The sequence below is a fragment of the Centroberyx gerrardi genome, chromosome 13 (genome assembly GCF_048128805.1).
Source record: "Centroberyx gerrardi isolate f3 chromosome 13, fCenGer3.hap1.cur.20231027, whole genome shotgun sequence".
NCBI lineage: Eukaryota > Metazoa > Chordata > Actinopteri > Beryciformes > Berycidae > Centroberyx > Centroberyx gerrardi.
Genome location: NC_136009.1, coordinates 30764645 through 30782842, shown reverse-complemented (window position 1 = coordinate 30782842; position 18198 = coordinate 30764645). Strand labels below are relative to the sequence as shown.

The window sequence follows — 18198 nt, the reverse complement described above, 5'->3', positions numbered from 1 at the left end:
TGATCCTTTAAACATCTTTGATCATATTTGAATAGAAATAGAGGTAAAGTTGTATACTTCTAGTCATCTAGATTACTAATTAACATGGATTTTCAAAGACTTCTTCCACTGGTTGAGAAATGTAACATCTGAAAATGTAGTAATATGGGACCTTTAGTATAATCATTTAATTTGGGGTCGTTGTCTTTGAAGACATTTAGAGTGTTGTCTCCTGACGAGTACACACACACACACACACACACACACACACACTCCCACACACGCACATGTATTCCATGGGAAGTCTCTCCAAAATATTGCCTGCACGTGGATGCGGTGTCAGTTTGCTCTGCAGGTAGAAGAGTGAAAGTGGCTGAAATGAGTGAACAGACTTCTGAGTTGGACCGGCTGCTGACAGTTGCATGCAATGTTTTCTTATCCAAAGTTACAGATTAACAGAGCGGCTTAACGCTGGATGTCTGGAACTGGAACTGCAGCCAAAAGCATCTGATATGAAGACCGACAAGGAAGTCCAAAGAAGAATAAAATGAAGCCACAGACCCTGATGATGTCACTGGCTGTGAACTTTTCACCACAGGAAAAGTTTGTTTTTCAAGTTGGACAAATCTGCCATGAAAGCTCAGATGAGAATATAATTAAATGCTAATTGTACATGAAAATATTCTTAGGTGAAGAGGACAGCGTAGTTCACTGTAACTGTTCTTCGTAGTGACTGTCACTGTTAATCTGTTGGGTGAGAACAGAACCTGACTCAGCAACAGGAGGCTTTGCAGTCTCTTTTAAACGTTCATCAGAAGAAATGGAGACTCTTGTCTTCCTGTGGTCGCAGGGAGGAGGCAGCAGCTCAGCAGAGTCAGGTTCCATTCAGGAAAACTGTGATGAGGCTGTTAGGATGTCGACATCTGGAGGGAGAGCTGCAGGCCAGCTGTTTCTGATCATCGAAATGTAATCTACAAGTAATATGAACTACAAACACATCATCTAAATGTCATTAAAACATAATTGAACTTCAAAAATGTCATCTAAATGTAACTAAAAAAGTAATTGCACTATAAAAATGTTATCTAAATGTAATCAAAATGTAATTGAAGTACAAATATGTAATCTAATACTACTAGCCTACTACTTCACCCTGACATGATTACATATGAACTTACTCCTTCATGCTGCCTATGCACAAATTTCCTTCAAATTTAGAATTTTTTTTCTTTTTTGTTGAATACAGGGCAACTTCCAGTAGAAGACAGAAGACTATTATCATTATTATTATTATTATTATTATTATGTTGGTGCTTTCTCTAACAATAGGAGTCAGTGGGACAAAACAGGAGAAAACCTTGGTCAGCAGTAAGCAGGCCGGTCTGCTGGTTAGACAATCAGAGATAAGACTCAGATCTGCATCTCGTCTGAAGACAACACCTTTCATTTATTGGTTTACAACAATTAATGAACCTGTTGACTGACAGGTGCAGCAGTCATTTCCCAGAATCCTGGGCAGGTGAACACTATATATAACGCTGTGAAAAATAAAGAGGAAAACTGCATTGTACAACAAGGGTAAGTCTGTTAACTCTGCTTTCTTCATGCTGTCCATGAAAGTGTAATCTGAGTTTATTGTGTTGAATTGATCTTGTAAGGTCTAGCACATATTTAATTATGAATACATTTCAACTTAATTACAGACAGTTCTGAAATATTATTTGGATCATTAAATAGATAGATAGATAGATAGATAGATAGATAGATAGATAGATATTTTTTTGCTCTGTTGTGCTGGGACTATTTGGAGGAACACAGATTCTGTAGGTCACGTGACAGGTGTCAGGTTGTATTACTGCTACTGATGAGGCCGCTGTATTAAAAGAAGAAAAGATAACCACTGTGTACCGATTGTTACAAAAGATTCATCCATGTCGCTGTAAAGCAGAGCCAACATAATGAGACCAAATGACGGCTTTTGAAATGGATGCTCAAGATTAAATTAAACTTTTTTATTTATTAAGCAGAGTGAAAAGTATGAACAGAAATGAATTACAGCATGTATGCAGGATGTGAAAAACAACAGTAGAACATACTGAGACAAAGAGTAATGAGTGAAAAACATGTAAGATATGAAAATATACCAAAATATGAAATATACGCAGGATGGAAATAAGACATATAACAAGTGATTTTATCCTTTATTCCTCTGTTTTTCCCCACCAGCTGTCACTCATCACATTTCTCTGTTAGTTTGGTGATAAAATGGTCCGCTGGTGGATCTGCCCAGCCGCTCTGCTTCTCCTCCTCCTGCCTGCCGCTCAGAGCGCAGAGAGCTCAGGTGAGTCCACAGGTGAGTCCACAGGTGAGTCCACAGGTGAGTCCACAGGTGGGCGGGCAGGTGAACAGGAGCTGCTCTTTTTAAAGGGATATTTCTAGGTTCAGTAGATTTTTGTGTGCCTGAAAAGAAATAAGAAAAGAAAGTGTCTGAACCCTGAAGCACCTACATTTGAAGATTGTTTTGACATACCGTAAATCCTCTAATATCGGCCCGGGCCTTTATTTACCTCAACTGCAGAGGGTACCAGGCCTTTATTGGAAGCAGCTTATATTAGAGACAGGCCTTTATTTCTAATTCCCTCTGTTTGATAAGTATATTTGCTCATATTTTAGTACGAAGCCTCCTTGTTTTCTGATCTGCTTCTGTCGGGGTTCGTTAGGTAGACGTTTTTTTGTTACTGCAATGCATTACGATAATTACGGTAATCGACGACGGCACGCTCCAGAGACTTCCGCCGGCCGAGCCGTCTTGTGGCACTTGTACGTTACTACAAACTACAGTTACAAACAGGCACCAGGAGTTTACCGGTATCCACCGTTGTTTGCATGTAAGCTGAAGCTAACTGAAGCTAAGAATAGAATCTATACAGTTATTTCATATCGCCGTTGGAGGTTTCGGCGCGCTGAGGACAAGTCTTGTTTCCTTTGTTTTTTCCCCGGCCTGTATTTGAGGCTGGCCTTTATTTGTTTGTGTCGACCACGCCCCCGGCCATTATCGCTTTTAATTGACTACAGGCCACTATTAGAGGATTTACGGTAATACAATTATAATACCAAACTAACATTAGGCTACTTGTTTAGCCTACAGACCTAAAATTAGCAACTCAACTGTTTTAGACTAACGTTACACACCAGGAAGACCAACAAGTTTTTTGCCCGAATGTGATTGGTTCTCATGTCGTGACCGTTGATCTATGTCGACCTCACTCTGACCGTCACCACGGTCTTCACCTTGAATGATGTCATCCATCTACCAATCCTCGAGACCATAATATCAACAGAGTCATGTGACTGACCTTAGGAGGCTATAAAGCATCCGGTGACCATGCCGCTTCCTCTTTGCCTACCTCATCCAAGAGGTTGTATGTATTGGAAGCCAACAATCCTCCACTTTTTTGTGCAGGTGCCTTGTGTCCCTGAGGATTTTGTGTGGTTTTCCTGTGTTTTTTTTCTTGGCTTGTTGCTATTAGCGGGCATAGTCTCACCGCCGCCGTAGTTGTGTTTACTTGCATGTATCTTTCTGGGCTGCATTTCCCAAAAGCATCATAAGCCTGAAATGTTCGTAAAGTACATCGTAAGACGCATCTTAAGGTTACGGTGGGTTTCCCAAAAGCTTCCTAACTAACGATGCTGTTAAAAACTCGTCGTAGGTAACGAGTGCTTCTGACTACTCGTAAGAACGCTAAGAACGTCGTAAGGAAGAAAAGATCATGAGGCAGTTTTATTTGGACGGCCAATGATGATTGTAGTCTACATTAGGATATGCACGCAACGTTTATAACCACGATAAAACACTTGTACTACAAACATTTAAAAACTACATGAAATGCAGGCTACCTATTTTCAGGGCATAATCAGGACTTTCATTGTTGATTTAATGAACTTCAGCAATTGGTGTAAGTGGGGAAAAAGTGAAATAAAATACAAAATGGCTATTTTGTGGCTGTGTGTGTGTGTGTGTTGGGGGCTGTTTAAAAGAAACTTTGACTAACTTGGCGACATGCTTAATAATAACAATACAGTGAAAACTCAATATTGTGCTCAATATTGTGTTTTACCTGGTACAATGTTGTCACATCACCACCTCCTCTGTTTCTGCGCCATTGCCTTTTTTAATTGTAGTATTTAATAATAGTATCCTAAGCTGCGCAAAATGTTATTTTGTGTATTTTCAAGGTTTTGACAAAAGGCCTATTTGAGTGGAAATTCATGTGTAACAATAATGGTGCGTTCAGACTAAGGTACGAAGCGGCAGGAAGTCAAACTGAAGTTCAGCTGGCTTCAACTTTTTTCCACGCTCTGATGACGCAGTGAAGCACGAACAAATCAACGTAGTGTAGGGTAGTTATATTTATGTTAATATTGTTTACTTGATGAGTGTTGCCAAATAAAATAAAAACCAGACGAATGCAACACTATGACAGTCTGACATTATCAGTTGGTCATGGACCGTCAGCGAGCACCTGGGCAACACTTTTCCGCTCCGTTGGTAATAGTGTAGCTTGGTACTTTTACATATAGCTGACAGAAGTGGTTTCCACAGCCCAATGTGCGCTCTCTCCATCATTCAAATCCTCCCAAAGACCTTCCTCCTCTGTGCTGTGATTGGTTATCAGCTGCGCAATGCAGGGTGAAGCGTAACGTAATGTACCACGACCAAAGACGCACTTTAGGGAAGACGCTCTAAGCTTAAGTGTTGTTTTGGGCAATGCATGTAAAAATCTACGAACCTTCGATCGCTATTGGGAAACGCAGCCCTGTTTGTTGGCAGGTAGGATAATTGGTACACCTGTTGTTGATTGTTCCCATAGCCTGTTGGTGTTTGGGTAAGTAACCAAACTTGATACAATTTTTTCTTTTGAAAAAAAAGAAAAGAGGTAGTTGGTTAAATAATTAATTGTCCCCTTAACTGCTGTTTAGCAGTCAGGGTTTTTCTTTTATTTCCCCTCGTACATTTGTGTACAAGAGTGGTGATTTTAAGTGATTACCGTAGTCTCCTCCATAATTGGATTCCTTTTTTGTTTGGGATAGATTAATGTATCTCCCTCAACCTCTGTGCGCAGTAGGTGGGGTTGTTTGTTTATTCCCCCTCGTACTTCCACGTACAAGGAGTGGGTGAATTTAGTTTGCCTGAGCAGCATTTTGTTTGTATTCTGTGAGCCAGTAGGTTCATATACATTCCCATTAGCTGTTGTGTGCAGTAGGTGGGATTACTGAGTGTTGTCTACTAGTGCAGTTTTGAGTAGTTTATTTACTGCCCTTTTTTAAGCTGTCTGTAGCTGGGGCATACAGTTCCCTGGACTGCTGGCTGCCTGATAATAGCATGGCTCCTCAGACATGTCATTAATGCCGGGCAGCCATGGACCCGTGCGTCACCGTGAGTGCCCTACTTGTTTAGGTAGGGCTTCAGTGGAGGATTTAGAGAATACATGTGCAGCAGCAATTGACTTGGCTTTGGAGGAAGGCCAGGGTAGAGGAGCATTCTCCCCGTGCTATGGCAGTTCTGTCTTCTCCCACATGTGGTAGGGAAAGCGAGCGCAATCCTGAAAGACGTTCTCGCAAACACCAACAGGGGCGTTTTCACGGGCACAGCAAGAACCGAGCCCCGGAGTGTGCCTCTCCGCCATCATGTAGACCACTACTGTCTTCCATGATACAGTGGAGAGTCTTTCTGTGGGGAGACACCCCATAGTGTCTCAGTTTCTAAAGGGTGTTAACCGGCTATGCCCAGGTAGGAGTCTGAAGGCTCCATCTTAGAACCTCCCTTTAGTGTTGATGTCCTTGGCTATAACCCCATCTGAACCGCTGGAGCACTTGGATCTGAAGCTCCTGTTGCATAAGACTGCATTCCTCTTAGCCATATGTTCTGCCAAGCGGGTGAGTGAGCTACAAGCACTATCTGTGAGTGATGAGCGCTTGGAAAGCTGAGACTGTGGGGGTATCCCTGTGGCTAAACCCCTTCATCCTCCCTAAGGTAGTAAACTCTCAGACGGTAAATCAGGCAATTGAAATAGAGGCGTTCCACCCTGATCCAGCTTACCAAGGGGGAGTGGGAGTTCATGCATTGAGTCCAGTGAGACTTATGTTGAATCTGCACGGCCGCTGAGGCGGGCACACACTCAGTTGTTTGTATGTTATGGTGGTAAAGGGTTGGGCCTCCCATTGTCTAAGCAACGTTTGTCTCACTGGCTGGTGGAGACAATCTCTCAGGCCTACTCCAGCCAGGATCTCCCAGTCCTTGAGGAAGGGGGTTGCTATTTCAGAGTACTCCATGCACTTTTACTAGATTTTATAGGGTCAATGTGACATCCTCAGCAGTAACGGGCTCCACGGTTCTTATGTCAAACAGCCGAGCAAGTTGGAGAGGTGCTGGAATCTTCCGTTCCTCACGACAATGTTGAAACGACTCATCCAAGGTGAAGACCGTGGTGTCAGAGTGAGGTCGAAATAGATCGTAAGTTATGTCCATATCTATGGATCTATGAGACCGAACGATGACTGCCACCATCTTTTGTCGCTTAGAATGAACTGAAGCGCTCCAGGCAAGAGCAAGTGGCATGCCTGACCTTAGGAGCCCAGCCTCCTAAGGTCAGTCACATGACTCTGTTGATATTATAGTCTCGAGGATGGCATCATTCAAGGTCAAGATCGTGGTGACGGTCATCGTGCAGTCTCATAGATCCATAGTTATGGACATAACTTACGTTCATTTGCATAATATAAAACTTTTTCAAATGTTCTCATTGTTCTGGCCTGGTTCATGCTGTGTGCTCACAGCTGTTCACTTCAAATAGACTAGGAATTGGTGCAAAACTGTCCTGTGAAATCACATTTGGTGTTTAACTTGCCTCTGAGTGAACTATGACAAAAAGTAAGATTTCGTAGCAGTGAAAATCTGGTGGTGTTGACCACCATGCAAGTTTTCCGATGGGTTTTAAAAGGGTTTCATAAGCTCAAGGGTCATATAGTTTTGTCAACTCAGAGAAGAACCATGTAATTCAACTGATGTTAAAGCATGAAAATCACCAAAATTGGAGTTATGTGGTTTTCATAAGAAAACATGATTTATTTCAGCTTTTCATCCTCAGGTTCAGCTGCCACCAGCTGTGAGGCATGTGACAGAGACGCACACTGCCTCTCCTCCCTGCATGACAATGACGTAGAAAGTGTTGACGTGTCCTGCCACTGCCGGGCCGGCCTGGTGGGCAACGGCTTCACCTGCTACAACCAGACGGCCTGCGACGACGCCTGCTGCGGCCGAGGCTACCGCTGGTCGCCGCTGCAGGGCTGTGTGGACGTGGACGAGTGCTCGCTGCCCCGCCCCCCCTGCGGCCCCAACCAGCTCTGTGAAAACACCCCGGGCTCCTTCAGCTGCCTGGTGACCTCTGACCTCCAGCAGGACGCCTCCACTGAGCCCCGCTCCGTCAGGGTCGCCTGCGGGAGCACGCGATGCCCTCTTGGTCAAGACTGCCTCCCGGTGAACGGCACGTCTCGCTGCGTCGACCCGTGTCATCACTACACGCCGTTAAGAGATGCCTGGCGGGCCACCGACTTCAGGGCGGAACCCGGCTCCCCGGCCTGCGACAGCCGGGCGGACTGGCGGGGCTGGTACCGCCTGTTCATCGGCAACGCCGGCGTTCAGATGCCGGAGCGCTGCATCGACAGGCACATGTGCGGGACCGACGCCCCGCTATGGCTGCGGGGCGCCCACCCGGCAGCGGCCCAGGGCATCGTGAGGCGGGAGGTGTGCGGCAGCTGGGAAAGAGGCTGCTGCCAGTTTGAGTCCAACCCCATCCACGTGAAGGCCTGTCCGGGAAACTACCATGTCTACAAGTTTGTTAGTCCGGCTTTATGTCGGCTGGCTTATTGTGCAGGTAAGGCAGAAGTAAACCTCTCCGTGGTAACGCTTCAGTCCTGCTCCAAGCGCTCACTGCTGTGGTGTTTCTGTACATTTCTGTACATGCAAACACGCAAATACGTAGGAGCAAACATATGCATGCTGTTGTATGGCAGTAAAACAGCACAACAATACAGCAGTCAATAAAGGCCACAGCAAAAAGATGAGTTTTAAGATGTTGTTTAAAACTTCCAACTGAGGTAGCAGTTCTTCTTACAGCACTGCACTTCCCAGAAATCACCCTGTGTGCTGAAAACAAGCCGTCCTCTTGTGTTCCTCTGTAGATGTGAACACCATGGTGTGTAACACCTGTGCTGAAGGTGAGACCTGCGTGAGCGACGACAAGATCAACTGGAGGTGTGAGAATCAAGGTGAGCGACCGTGAAATGCCTGACTCCCATTCATCCTATATGTGATCTATTATCTACTATCACTGTTTTCTCCCCACATAGACTATAGATAATTCTAAAACTTCAAAACTGAATCAACAACAACAATAATTTTGCCATATGGGGCTAAATCTTAAGCTGTTTGTCTGTTAGTCCACTAAACCTATAGCACAGGCCTTGCATTGAACAGAATTTGCCAATAAAACCTATGATCCCACTTATATTGACAACATTTCTGTGGAAGAAATAGAGCAATGATGACTAACAACTGATGACTAACAAGTTTATGATTATTATTTTGTCAGTGTGATAAATGATTAGACAGGTCACCAGACACAGACAGTATATCTCAGTCCGAAGTCCTTCTGGCTGATTTTGCATGATGCACTACGATCACAGCGTCCTCCAGTCCTGAAACAGCTGTTTCATCTGAATCATTCACTCATTCCTTTCACGCCCCAAAACAAGAAAAACCAACCTGATCTCACACAAATAACTGAAATGAACGCCCACTCCCCCATGCCGATGGGGGAGTGGGCGGGGCCAAACAAAACCCTAAACCCAGATATTATTATACTTCCATGGTGACGACATGTTTACTGTCACCTTGTTTTACTGTTTGATCAGCTGCCAGCTCCATGGTGCGGCTGGTGAATGGGAACAGCCCGTGCTCCGGCAGGGTGGAGCTCTTCCATAACAGCCAGTGGGGAACGGTGTGCGACGACCTCTGGGATCTGAACGACGCCCGGGTCGTCTGCAGGCAGCTGCAGTGTGGCTCCGCCCAGTCTGCTACTGGTAGCACCAACTTCGGACAGGGCAGCGGCCCGATCTGGATGGATGATGTTGCCTGTACGGGCAGCGAGGCGTCATTAACGGACTGTGGCCATCGAGGGTTTGGCACTCATGATTGCAGCCATGTTGAAGATGCTGGTGTGATCTGCTCAGGTCAGTGAGCTTTATTCTGACTTTCACATTTACCTCATTGCTGTTCCTGTGACTCGGGGTGTTTGCAGGTCCTTACAAAGTCTTAAAATGAACAAAAAACTTAACCAAATCACTTAAATTCAGTGTCTTAAAGGACTTTTGTGTGCTGTTTGTCTCTTTTCTCTGCTGTATCCTGATACTATTTGTTGCTATGACGACCCAGTTTCCCCACAGGATCAATAAAGATTCATCTTCTCTTGTCTATGTGTCAGGGGAGTCGGTCGTGTTTCCGGAGCCGGAGCTGGTGTGCGGGCGGGACGTCCTGCGGCTGGGAGTCCAGAGGGGGCAGCTGGAGGAGCGAGGGCTGAACGCCTCGTCCGGTCACCTGGCCGACAGGCGCTGCAGCCAGCAGGAGGCGCAGCAGGAGGCGCAGTGGTACCTGGTGCCGCGACAGAGGGGCGTCTGTGGGAATGTGGTGGAGGTGAGCTGGGTTAAGGCTAATTTATGCTTCTGCGTCGAGCCTACAGAGGCTGCTGCAGTAGCTTGCTGCTCCAACCCAAAAATGTAACTGCGCGTAGAGTGATGCAAGACCGCAAGAGCTGTGATTGGCCGCTCGGTGTCTCCTCCTCCTGTATGGGTCGCTATGGGCCGATAGTGAAGACAACATGGAGCAGATGAAGAGAGACGAGCTGAGGAGGTTCAGATGTTCATCATCTCCCAGTTATAAAGACACCAGATGAACTGAAATATCCACAACATGAGTGTCACTACTTCTTCTGTTGCTACTTCTGTGTTAACAAAGCTCCACGCTGCCATCTAGTGTTTCAGTGGTTTTACGCTCAGAATCACCAGCGCAGATCTAGAAATGCTCGCACCGCCGGAGAGAGCGCCATAGCGGTATAATTTTCTCTTTAGAGAGCAAACCAGTATATGGAGCTGATGTCCTTTTATTAAAAATCGGATATCAGCTCGTCATGTCGTCCACCTGATATGATGCAGTTTGATTGATTACATATTTATTGTAGAATTGATCAGTGCTACACTGGTTGTCCATGGGAAGACCTGAAGCTGAACTGATTCATATGAAACTTTTTGATGTTTGTTTTATTATTATTCTGTTTTCAATGGAGAGTTTTAGTGTCCCATCATCTAAATTCTGTTTCCGAGGCTTTTCCACACTGACAAGAATAAAATTCTCGGGGGAAACGGTGACTACTAGGAATTCTTGGGAATTGAAGGTCGAATTTTTTTTAATATATATTTTACAGTCAAATCTGGACTAGAGGAGCTTTAAAGTCACACGAACAATGACTTTTTCACTTTTTGGCTCATGCTATCACACCATACACCTATTTGACAATTTATGCCAACAGAATGACAAAAATTGTATTTTATTGTATTTTTATATCAAAATCCCATTACTTTTCCTTCCTGGAAAACAGAGTATCTTTAATGGTGACATCATGCTGCACCAGGAGGCGTAAACAAAAACTCCAACCAATAAAAACATCACAGATTTTTGAACAGTCCCGCCCCTCCCATCCAATCAAACTGCCTTTCTCTCTCTAACTGAAGAGAAAGCCCAGAAACTGTTTATCAGTTGTTCTGCATTGCTTTTTTCATTGATTTCATCATGTTGTTTTCTCTTCTTTCCCTCTGTCTTCCTCTTCGCAGACAAACGGCAGCCACATTATTTACTCCAACAGTTTATTTGTGTATCCTCTGGACAGCAGCGGCTCGTTCTCTCGCCCGATGAGCTTCCCTTTCTCCTGCGTCTTCCCTCTGGACGACACCACCAGCCTCGACGTCGCCGTCCGACCCCAGCTGCCGTGAGTATCGGTTTTACTAGAGTCTTATTAGAGCAATATTCCACTTAGTTTTAACATGGAGTTATTTATTTGAAAACCAGAATATAATCTACTCACCTAGATCAGATGCAACTGGACGAGTTTGTAGCGTTCAGATTTTTACTTCCCATTCATTTGAATGGAAACTGACATTGAACACGTTGGTGAACAGATTCAACAACAGATCCTGCTGGAAGACAATAAAGCAGCAACTGGTCCGTCCTCATTTTGCATTTCTATTCTTGCTTTACACTAAAATGAGTCAAATAAAAGTAGATCCGATCTCCCCAACAGGAACTATCTCTCCTAAATGGTATCCCTCCGCTGTGTTCTCTTCTATCAATAAAAATGCTGTTTGGTGAAATTCTGTTCTGAAGCGTGGGACCAACAGTCAGCTGGAAATCACAGCAGCAGATCTGTTGTTGAATCTGTTCACCAACGTGTTCAATGTCACTTTCCATTCAAATGAATGGGAAGTCAAAATCTGAACGCTACAAACTGATCCAGCTGCATCTGATCTTGGTGATTGGTTGCAGCTTTCAACCGACAGCTGATATTCTCTGTTGGTCCAAGTACTACACTCTGTGAACCAGTAATCCCTTAAAATGCCCTTACATTTACATTAATTCACTCCTTAATTCATGCAAAATCCCCTTAAAATTAATTAAGGGAGTTATTCATGGAGGAGACCGCATCAAAACCTCCTTAAATTCCCTTTAATCTTGACTCCTTACTTTCTAATTTAATGTAAAATTCAGGGAGACAGGAACTTTCCATTAATAACTCATTAATAACCTGTAAACCTGCACAAAAGACATGACAAAATCCCTTAATAAATAGAGTCTCTGTGAATCAACCCATGAATAAATCCCTTATAAACCCATGATACTAACCTTATTTTATTATATGTTTATGTAATGGAGAAATTAAGGACATTTCAGGGATACAGTTAAGGGGTTTGGGTTCGTCGTGGTGTGGAAGAGAAGGGTTCCAGTCGCTCTGACACTTCCTTACACACCATTCACACTCTGATGTTTTCCTGGACTCTGCAGCAGTCGGCGGCTCGGTGTGGTCGGCTCCGGCGAGCACAGCAGAGCCTCCATGGTTCTGTATGAGAAGCCGGACTACAGCGACCCGTTCCCCGCCGGGCCGGTCAGCCTGCCGCTCGGCTCCGCGCTGCACGTCGGCGTCTCCGTCGAGGGATACGACTCCGACCGCTTCGTGGTCGTCCTGGAAAACTGCTACGCCACGCACTCACCTGACGCAGAAGACCCGATGAGATACTCTCTGATCCAGAACAGGTGAGTCACATTTCGGTCAAATCATTATAATAAACTTAACTTGTATAGCACCATTCATACAGAACTGTAGCCCAGAGTGCTTCACATAATAATAAATAAAAAAAGGAAAAGAAATAAACCAGAGTTAAACATAAATAGCCTACTTAAAGGTCCCATATTTTACACTTACCCTCCATGGTTCAGCGTTGTCATGGCAACAACACTCAGCATCATCAGCATGGTGGGCAGGTTGGACTGTTTCACATCAACAACAATCAACCTTCTGTCATGTTTTACCCAGTTAGAGCATGTTTTTATTGGATGGATCTTGTGATCAGGATCCTGATCAGCAGACTCTGCTGGAGCAGATGGAAGGTCAGGAGTCTCTCCGCCGCCCGGCTCATAAATGTTCCGGTCCGTTAAAATTCGAGCCGTCTGGAGGATTATATACATGCCAAATTCACCAGAGCACGCTACAGATTAGTAATAAAGTCTCAAGTTATATTTTCCGATGTGTGTTTTGCCGATAAGCGAGGCGAACACAAATTGTCACACACTTCACACATTTCATTCACAGGAAAACTCAATGTGCTTTACATGAACAATATATAAACAAAGTAGCAAAAAACATTTTAAAATAGTAATAAACAATAGAAATAACAACAAGAAATATATATAAAATGTGATAGACGAGTGATATTATGCTTCAGGAAAGCAGAAATATTACACATTTAACATTTAACAAGCAGTAAAATAGTTTTGGTAGATTGGGTGTGTCTGATGGGAGGAGCTTGAAGTCACTGTGTGTGACTAAAACTACTTCTGTCCTTCTGATTGACAGTTGCAGACCAGGAAATAAATAAAAAGATAAAAAAGATAAAAAGACTTAATAAAAACACTATAAACAGTTTGCTCACTCCACAGCAGATGAACTGCCTCTTCAGTTTGATCAGTCTGTCTGTTTTGTCACAGCTGGGAGGAAAACACACTGAAGCCTGTGATCCTCTCCTCTTTTCTTTACACTTTTTCCTTTCCTTCTCTTTTTTTTCTTTTCTTTTCTTTTTGCTTTTCTTTTCTTCTCTTCTTTTCATTTCCTTGTTTCGTTTCTTTTGTTTTTTCTTTTTGTTTTTTTTCTTCTCTTTTTTCTTTTCCTTTCTTTTCATTTTTTTCATTCCTTTTTGTTTTGTTCCTTTTCTTTTGTTCCCTTTTCATTTCTTTTCTTTTTTCTTCTCTTTTCTTTTCTTTTTTCTTTTCTTTTCTTTTCATTTCTTTTCTTTTTTCTTTTTCATTTCTTCTTCTCTTCTGTTTTCTTTTTATTTCTTCTCTTTTCTTTTAATTTCTTGTCTTTTCTTTTTTCTTGTCTTAATTTCTTCTCTTTTCCTTTCTTCTGTTTTCTTCTCTTCTGTTTTCTTCCCTTCTCTGTTCTTCTCTTTTCTTTTAATTTCTTGTCTTTTCTTTTTTCTTGTCTTAATTTCTTCTCTTTTCCTTTCTTCTGTTTTCTTCTCTTCTGTTTTCTTCCCTTCTCTGTTCTTCTCTTTTCTTTTAATTTCTTGTCTTTTCTTTTTTCTTGTCTTAATTTCTTCTCTTTTCCTTTCTTCTGTTTTCTTCTCTTCTGTTTTCTTCCCTTCTCTGTTCTTCTCTTTTCTTTTAATTTCTTGTCTTTTCTTTTTTCTTGTCTTAATTTCTTCTCTTTTCCTTTCTTCTGTTTTCTTCTCTTCTGTTTTCTTCCCTTCTCTGTTCTTCTCTTTTCTTTTAATTTCTTGTCTTTTCTTTTTTCTTGTCTTAATTTCTTCTCTTTTCCTTTCTTCTGTTTTCTTCTCTTCTGTTTTCTTCCCTTCTCTGTTCTTCTCTTTTCTTTTAATTTCTTGTCTTTTCTTTTTTCTTGTCTTAATTTCTTCTCTTTTCCTTTCTTCTGTTTTCTTCTCTTCTGTTTTCTTCCCTTCTCTGCTCTTCTCTTTTCTTTTCTGTTCTTCTCTTTTCTTCTCTGTTCTTCTCTCCCTCAGGTGTGCGGTGGACCGTCGCTTGGTGTCGGTGGATGAAAGCGGTCGGTCGCAGCGCGCTCGCTTCTCTGCGCTGCTCTTCCTGCTGCAGGGCGAATACCGAGACGTCTTCCTGCACTGCAGAGTCAGCCTGTGTGACCGCAGCAGCGCCGCCTGCAGCCCGGTGAGAGAACTGCAGCTGCTGCTCCACACACACACACACACACACACACACACACACACACACACACACACACACACTGAAACACAAAAACTACATACTTCAAAATGTCAGTGGTCAGACCCAACACACACTAATGCAAAACTAAGACCAATGTAAAATTACAAATTATTATCTCAGCTGTAATTTTGTAAATTCAGCTGTAATATTTAGATTTTAAAATTACAGGTTTTATGTTTCATTTTCTCGATTAAAGGAACAATCAGTAATCTGGACTCTTTAGTACCATCTGAAGGAGCTACAACATCGGCTGTAGTGTTTCTATATTGTTTTCTATAGTATTTCTGTATTGTTTTCTATAGTGTTTCTATAGTGTTTCTGTATTGTTTTCTATAGTGTTTCTATTGTTTTCTATAGTGTTTCTATGGTGTTTCTGTATTGTTTTCTATAGTTTTTCTGTATTGTTTTCTATAGTGTTTCTATGGTGTGTCTGTATTGTTTTCTATAGTTTTTCTGTATTGTTTTCTATAGTGTTTCTATAGTGTTTCTATAGTTTGTTTTTAATCAAATGTGGTTATGGTTATATTATGGTTATTTTGTGCAATGAGTTGTATGTTGGACCAACACTGCTGGGTCGTGATTGGCCCACATGACTTCTGATTGGTGGTATCATACAAAGCTATTTAATGGGTTTGTTTGGTCCACATATTTTATTTTTAAATCTGATCTTGGTGCTGCTGCTCATGAGGCAAACAAACACTTTAGATACACACTGTGAGTGTGTGATAAGTATAATAATCAATATTAAATTGATTGTAATTATGATGATATTTCTCTTTCGTCTCCTTCCTGTTTGACCGTCTCTCTCTCTCTCTCTCTCTCTCTCTCTCTCTCTCTCACTCTCTCTCTCTCTCTCTCTCTCTCTCTCTCTCTCTCCTCAGAGTTGCTCCAGACGAATGGCTCGGTCCGCCGACACCTCGTCCAATCAGCATCCAGTCACTGCTGGACCAATCAGCTGTGAGTATTTCATCTACATGGCTGAAAACATTCATCAGATCTCTGTCTGTCTGTCTCTCTGTCAAACAAAAGCAGAATGTGCAGAATATTCACAATATGAAAATATATATGAGATATACAGTATGCTGTATATCAAAATAGAAGTAAATGTAACATTATGAAAAGTAGAAACAGCAACATGTGTTTTCTGTCTGCAGGGCTTTGATCTGCTGTTTCTTCACTTCTGTTCAGTCTGAAGGTTTCTGACACCGAACAGGTTTCGTTCTGTTTTATTCAGGATGAGAAGAGAGTTTTGGTTGCAGTGAATTTTCTAATAAAGGTTAAACAATGTCACTGCATCAGTCACACTTATTTCACACATTAGAAAAACATAAGCAGAATCATCTAAATATTGGATTCTTTGTGATGCTGAATCATAAATAAAAAGAAAACATGAACAACATCACTGTCAGCTGCTGTTTTTTTTTCTCCATTTCCTCATGAATCCATCCAGTATGATCGGGTGATAGATATGATGTGATAGATCAGATATTGATCAGGTGCAGGAACTTACAAGTACAGGAAAGGTAATAAAATATCGTCTGCCGCCTCACAGCAGGCAGGTTGTGGGTTTGAATCCCGCTCCTCCCTGTGAGCAGTTTGCATGTTCTCCCCGGTTTGTGTTTCCTCCCACAGTCCGAACACATGCAGCTCAGCTGGATTGAAGACACTAAATTTCCCATAGGCGTGAGTGTGTTTGTGTGTAGTATGGAATATGATATACAGTATGTATATGAAGTATATGACCTACTGTAGGATGCACAGTACTTTTGTTTTGTCTTAGATGTTTATTTGTTTTCTGCATTAGTGTGTCAGTCTGCTCTTTATAGTACATTTTTTGATATTTAGAAACTTAATTTCATTATTTTTGAAAGCATCTTCACTTTGTTTTTGTTTTTTTTACATGTGCTTAAGACGTTTGCACAGTACTGTATGATGTGTATGTATATGTAGTATTTATATGTATGATGTAGTATGGCATATGATGTGTATGATGGTATGTAAAGCCCTTTGACTGTGGGTGTGCATCAGAAAAACTGGGTGTGCCACATCTAATTTTCTCTACAACACAGAGTAGGCTAGACTGATGTGCACCTCCACAAAAATATAACCATCCATTACTCTCCATATAGGCTCGCCTACAACATAGCCATAACACAGTATAAAAAGTGCTTTAGTCATTGTACAGTCCATTCTTTGATTGTTATTTTAAACGTCACAGTGCAATCATTCTTTACATAGGCTTATCAAATAAAACAAAAAAATAAAAATAGGCCTACAATAGAATAGATAACAACTAGGCAAGACTAGAATCTACACAGCATTCCCCCAAATGACATTTACATGAAACTTTATTGGGACACAGCCTACCTGTGCAAGTTGACAGCTTAAAGGGGAAGGGCGTCAGTCTGTGCATGCAATTCTGCTTTGAGTTTTCAGAGGAGAAGCGATGCTGCAGCTTCAAGGAGGTCGTTTTGAATGTCAGGGCTCATCATTTATGCATTTCTTGGAAGCTCATCAAGGCACTTTTTTATCTCGGGGTCATATGCACAAATCAGTTCAAACAATTCAAGAAAGTTTCCTCTGTTCATGCTTTCTGTGTCTTCCTTGTGAGCGCGTAGTGCAATGCCTTGTTTCGCACAGAAAAGCAAAATGTCAATGACAACTTTCACATTTTCACATTTCTTTCAATAAAGTCAGCGAATTGCTCCTGTTTGTCTTTTGTGACCTGATGCATGATGTCACCTTTTCCAGCCCTTTTAATGTCCATGAAACCTTTGTGTCTGGCCACAGCAGCAGCATGGCCTTTACTAGCTTCGTGTTTTATACAAAACTGACCAAGATGCCCCCAGTCTCTCAGTCCTGCTTTGCTAAATCTGTCCTCCTTGACATCAATGTTAAAGTGGCGGCAAGGTTGGCAAAATACAGCGACCAGTTTAATGCTATACTCTAGCCAACTGTACCGGTCGTACCGTTTAGCCGAAAAACTCCGGCTCTTTCCACTGACTGTTTGGGTGACTGGGCCGGCATGCAGGTTCGTCTGCTGCTGAGAGATCTGTAGAGTTAGCCATCTCTGCGTCCTCTGATTCTGTCTCCGCCGGCGCCGGTGATGTATCCGGTGCCGAAGGAGTCACACTTACTGAGGGGGAGGGAGATGGAGAAACATCCTCCTCAGCTGTTGTAGGCCTTGTGTCCGGCTGGTCATCAATGCGAGGTTTTTTAAAGAAGTTCAACAGCGAGCTCATTTTGATAAACTAGCGGCTAAATTCTAGCATTAGCTGCAGGCGTTGCATTGTTTAGCCTACTTTACACTGCTAGTCTCCCCTGATGCTCGCTGGGGTCACAGGTCAACGGCTACTAAATTTGATTGGTAGGCAGGCTGTGCATGACGGTGGATGTTGTTCTTTGACGAAAATAATTTAGAATTTATTTTAAAATTAACAATTATTATAATTAGACCATAATAGCCTAAGTTTCGAACAAAACGTTTTAGTAAGGCTATAACTAAAAATTCATTCTGCATCTGACTTTTGGGTGCGCCAGCTGCCTCTTTGGGTGGCACAGGCACACCCTGGCACACCCGTGGCTACGCCACTGGACTGTGA

The 18198-nt window shown here is 42.6% G+C and overlaps 1 protein-coding gene across 1 annotated transcript; it reads left to right on the top strand.

Annotated features, from left to right (window-relative positions):
- The first annotated feature begins 2244 nt into the window (after positions 1-2244).
- LOC139925953 (pancreatic secretory granule membrane major glycoprotein GP2-like) lies at positions 2245-16257 on the top strand. Its single transcript, XM_071917487.2, has 10 exons — positions 2245-2320; positions 7128-7913; positions 8221-8307; positions 8953-9270; positions 9522-9730; positions 10924-11078; positions 12149-12397; positions 14380-14539; positions 15478-15553; positions 16229-16257. The coding sequence occupies exons 1-10, from the start codon at positions 2245-2247 to the stop codon at positions 16255-16257; spliced, it is 2145 nt and encodes a 714-aa protein (XP_071773588.2).
- The last annotated feature ends 1941 nt before the right edge of the window (positions 16258-18198 follow it).

Coding starts and splice junctions, on each gene's coding strand:
- LOC139925953 (XM_071917487.2), top strand. CDS start 2,245: ATGGTCCGCTGGTGGATCTGCCCAGCCGCTCTGCTTCTCCTCCTCCTG. Junction 2,321..7,127: donor TCAGAGCGCAGAGAGCTCAG/GTGAGTCCACAG, acceptor TTTCATCCTCAG/GTTCAGCTGCCACCAGCTGT. Junction 7,914..8,220: donor TCGGCTGGCTTATTGTGCAG/GTAAGGCAGAAG, acceptor GTTCCTCTGTAG/ATGTGAACACCATGGTGTGT.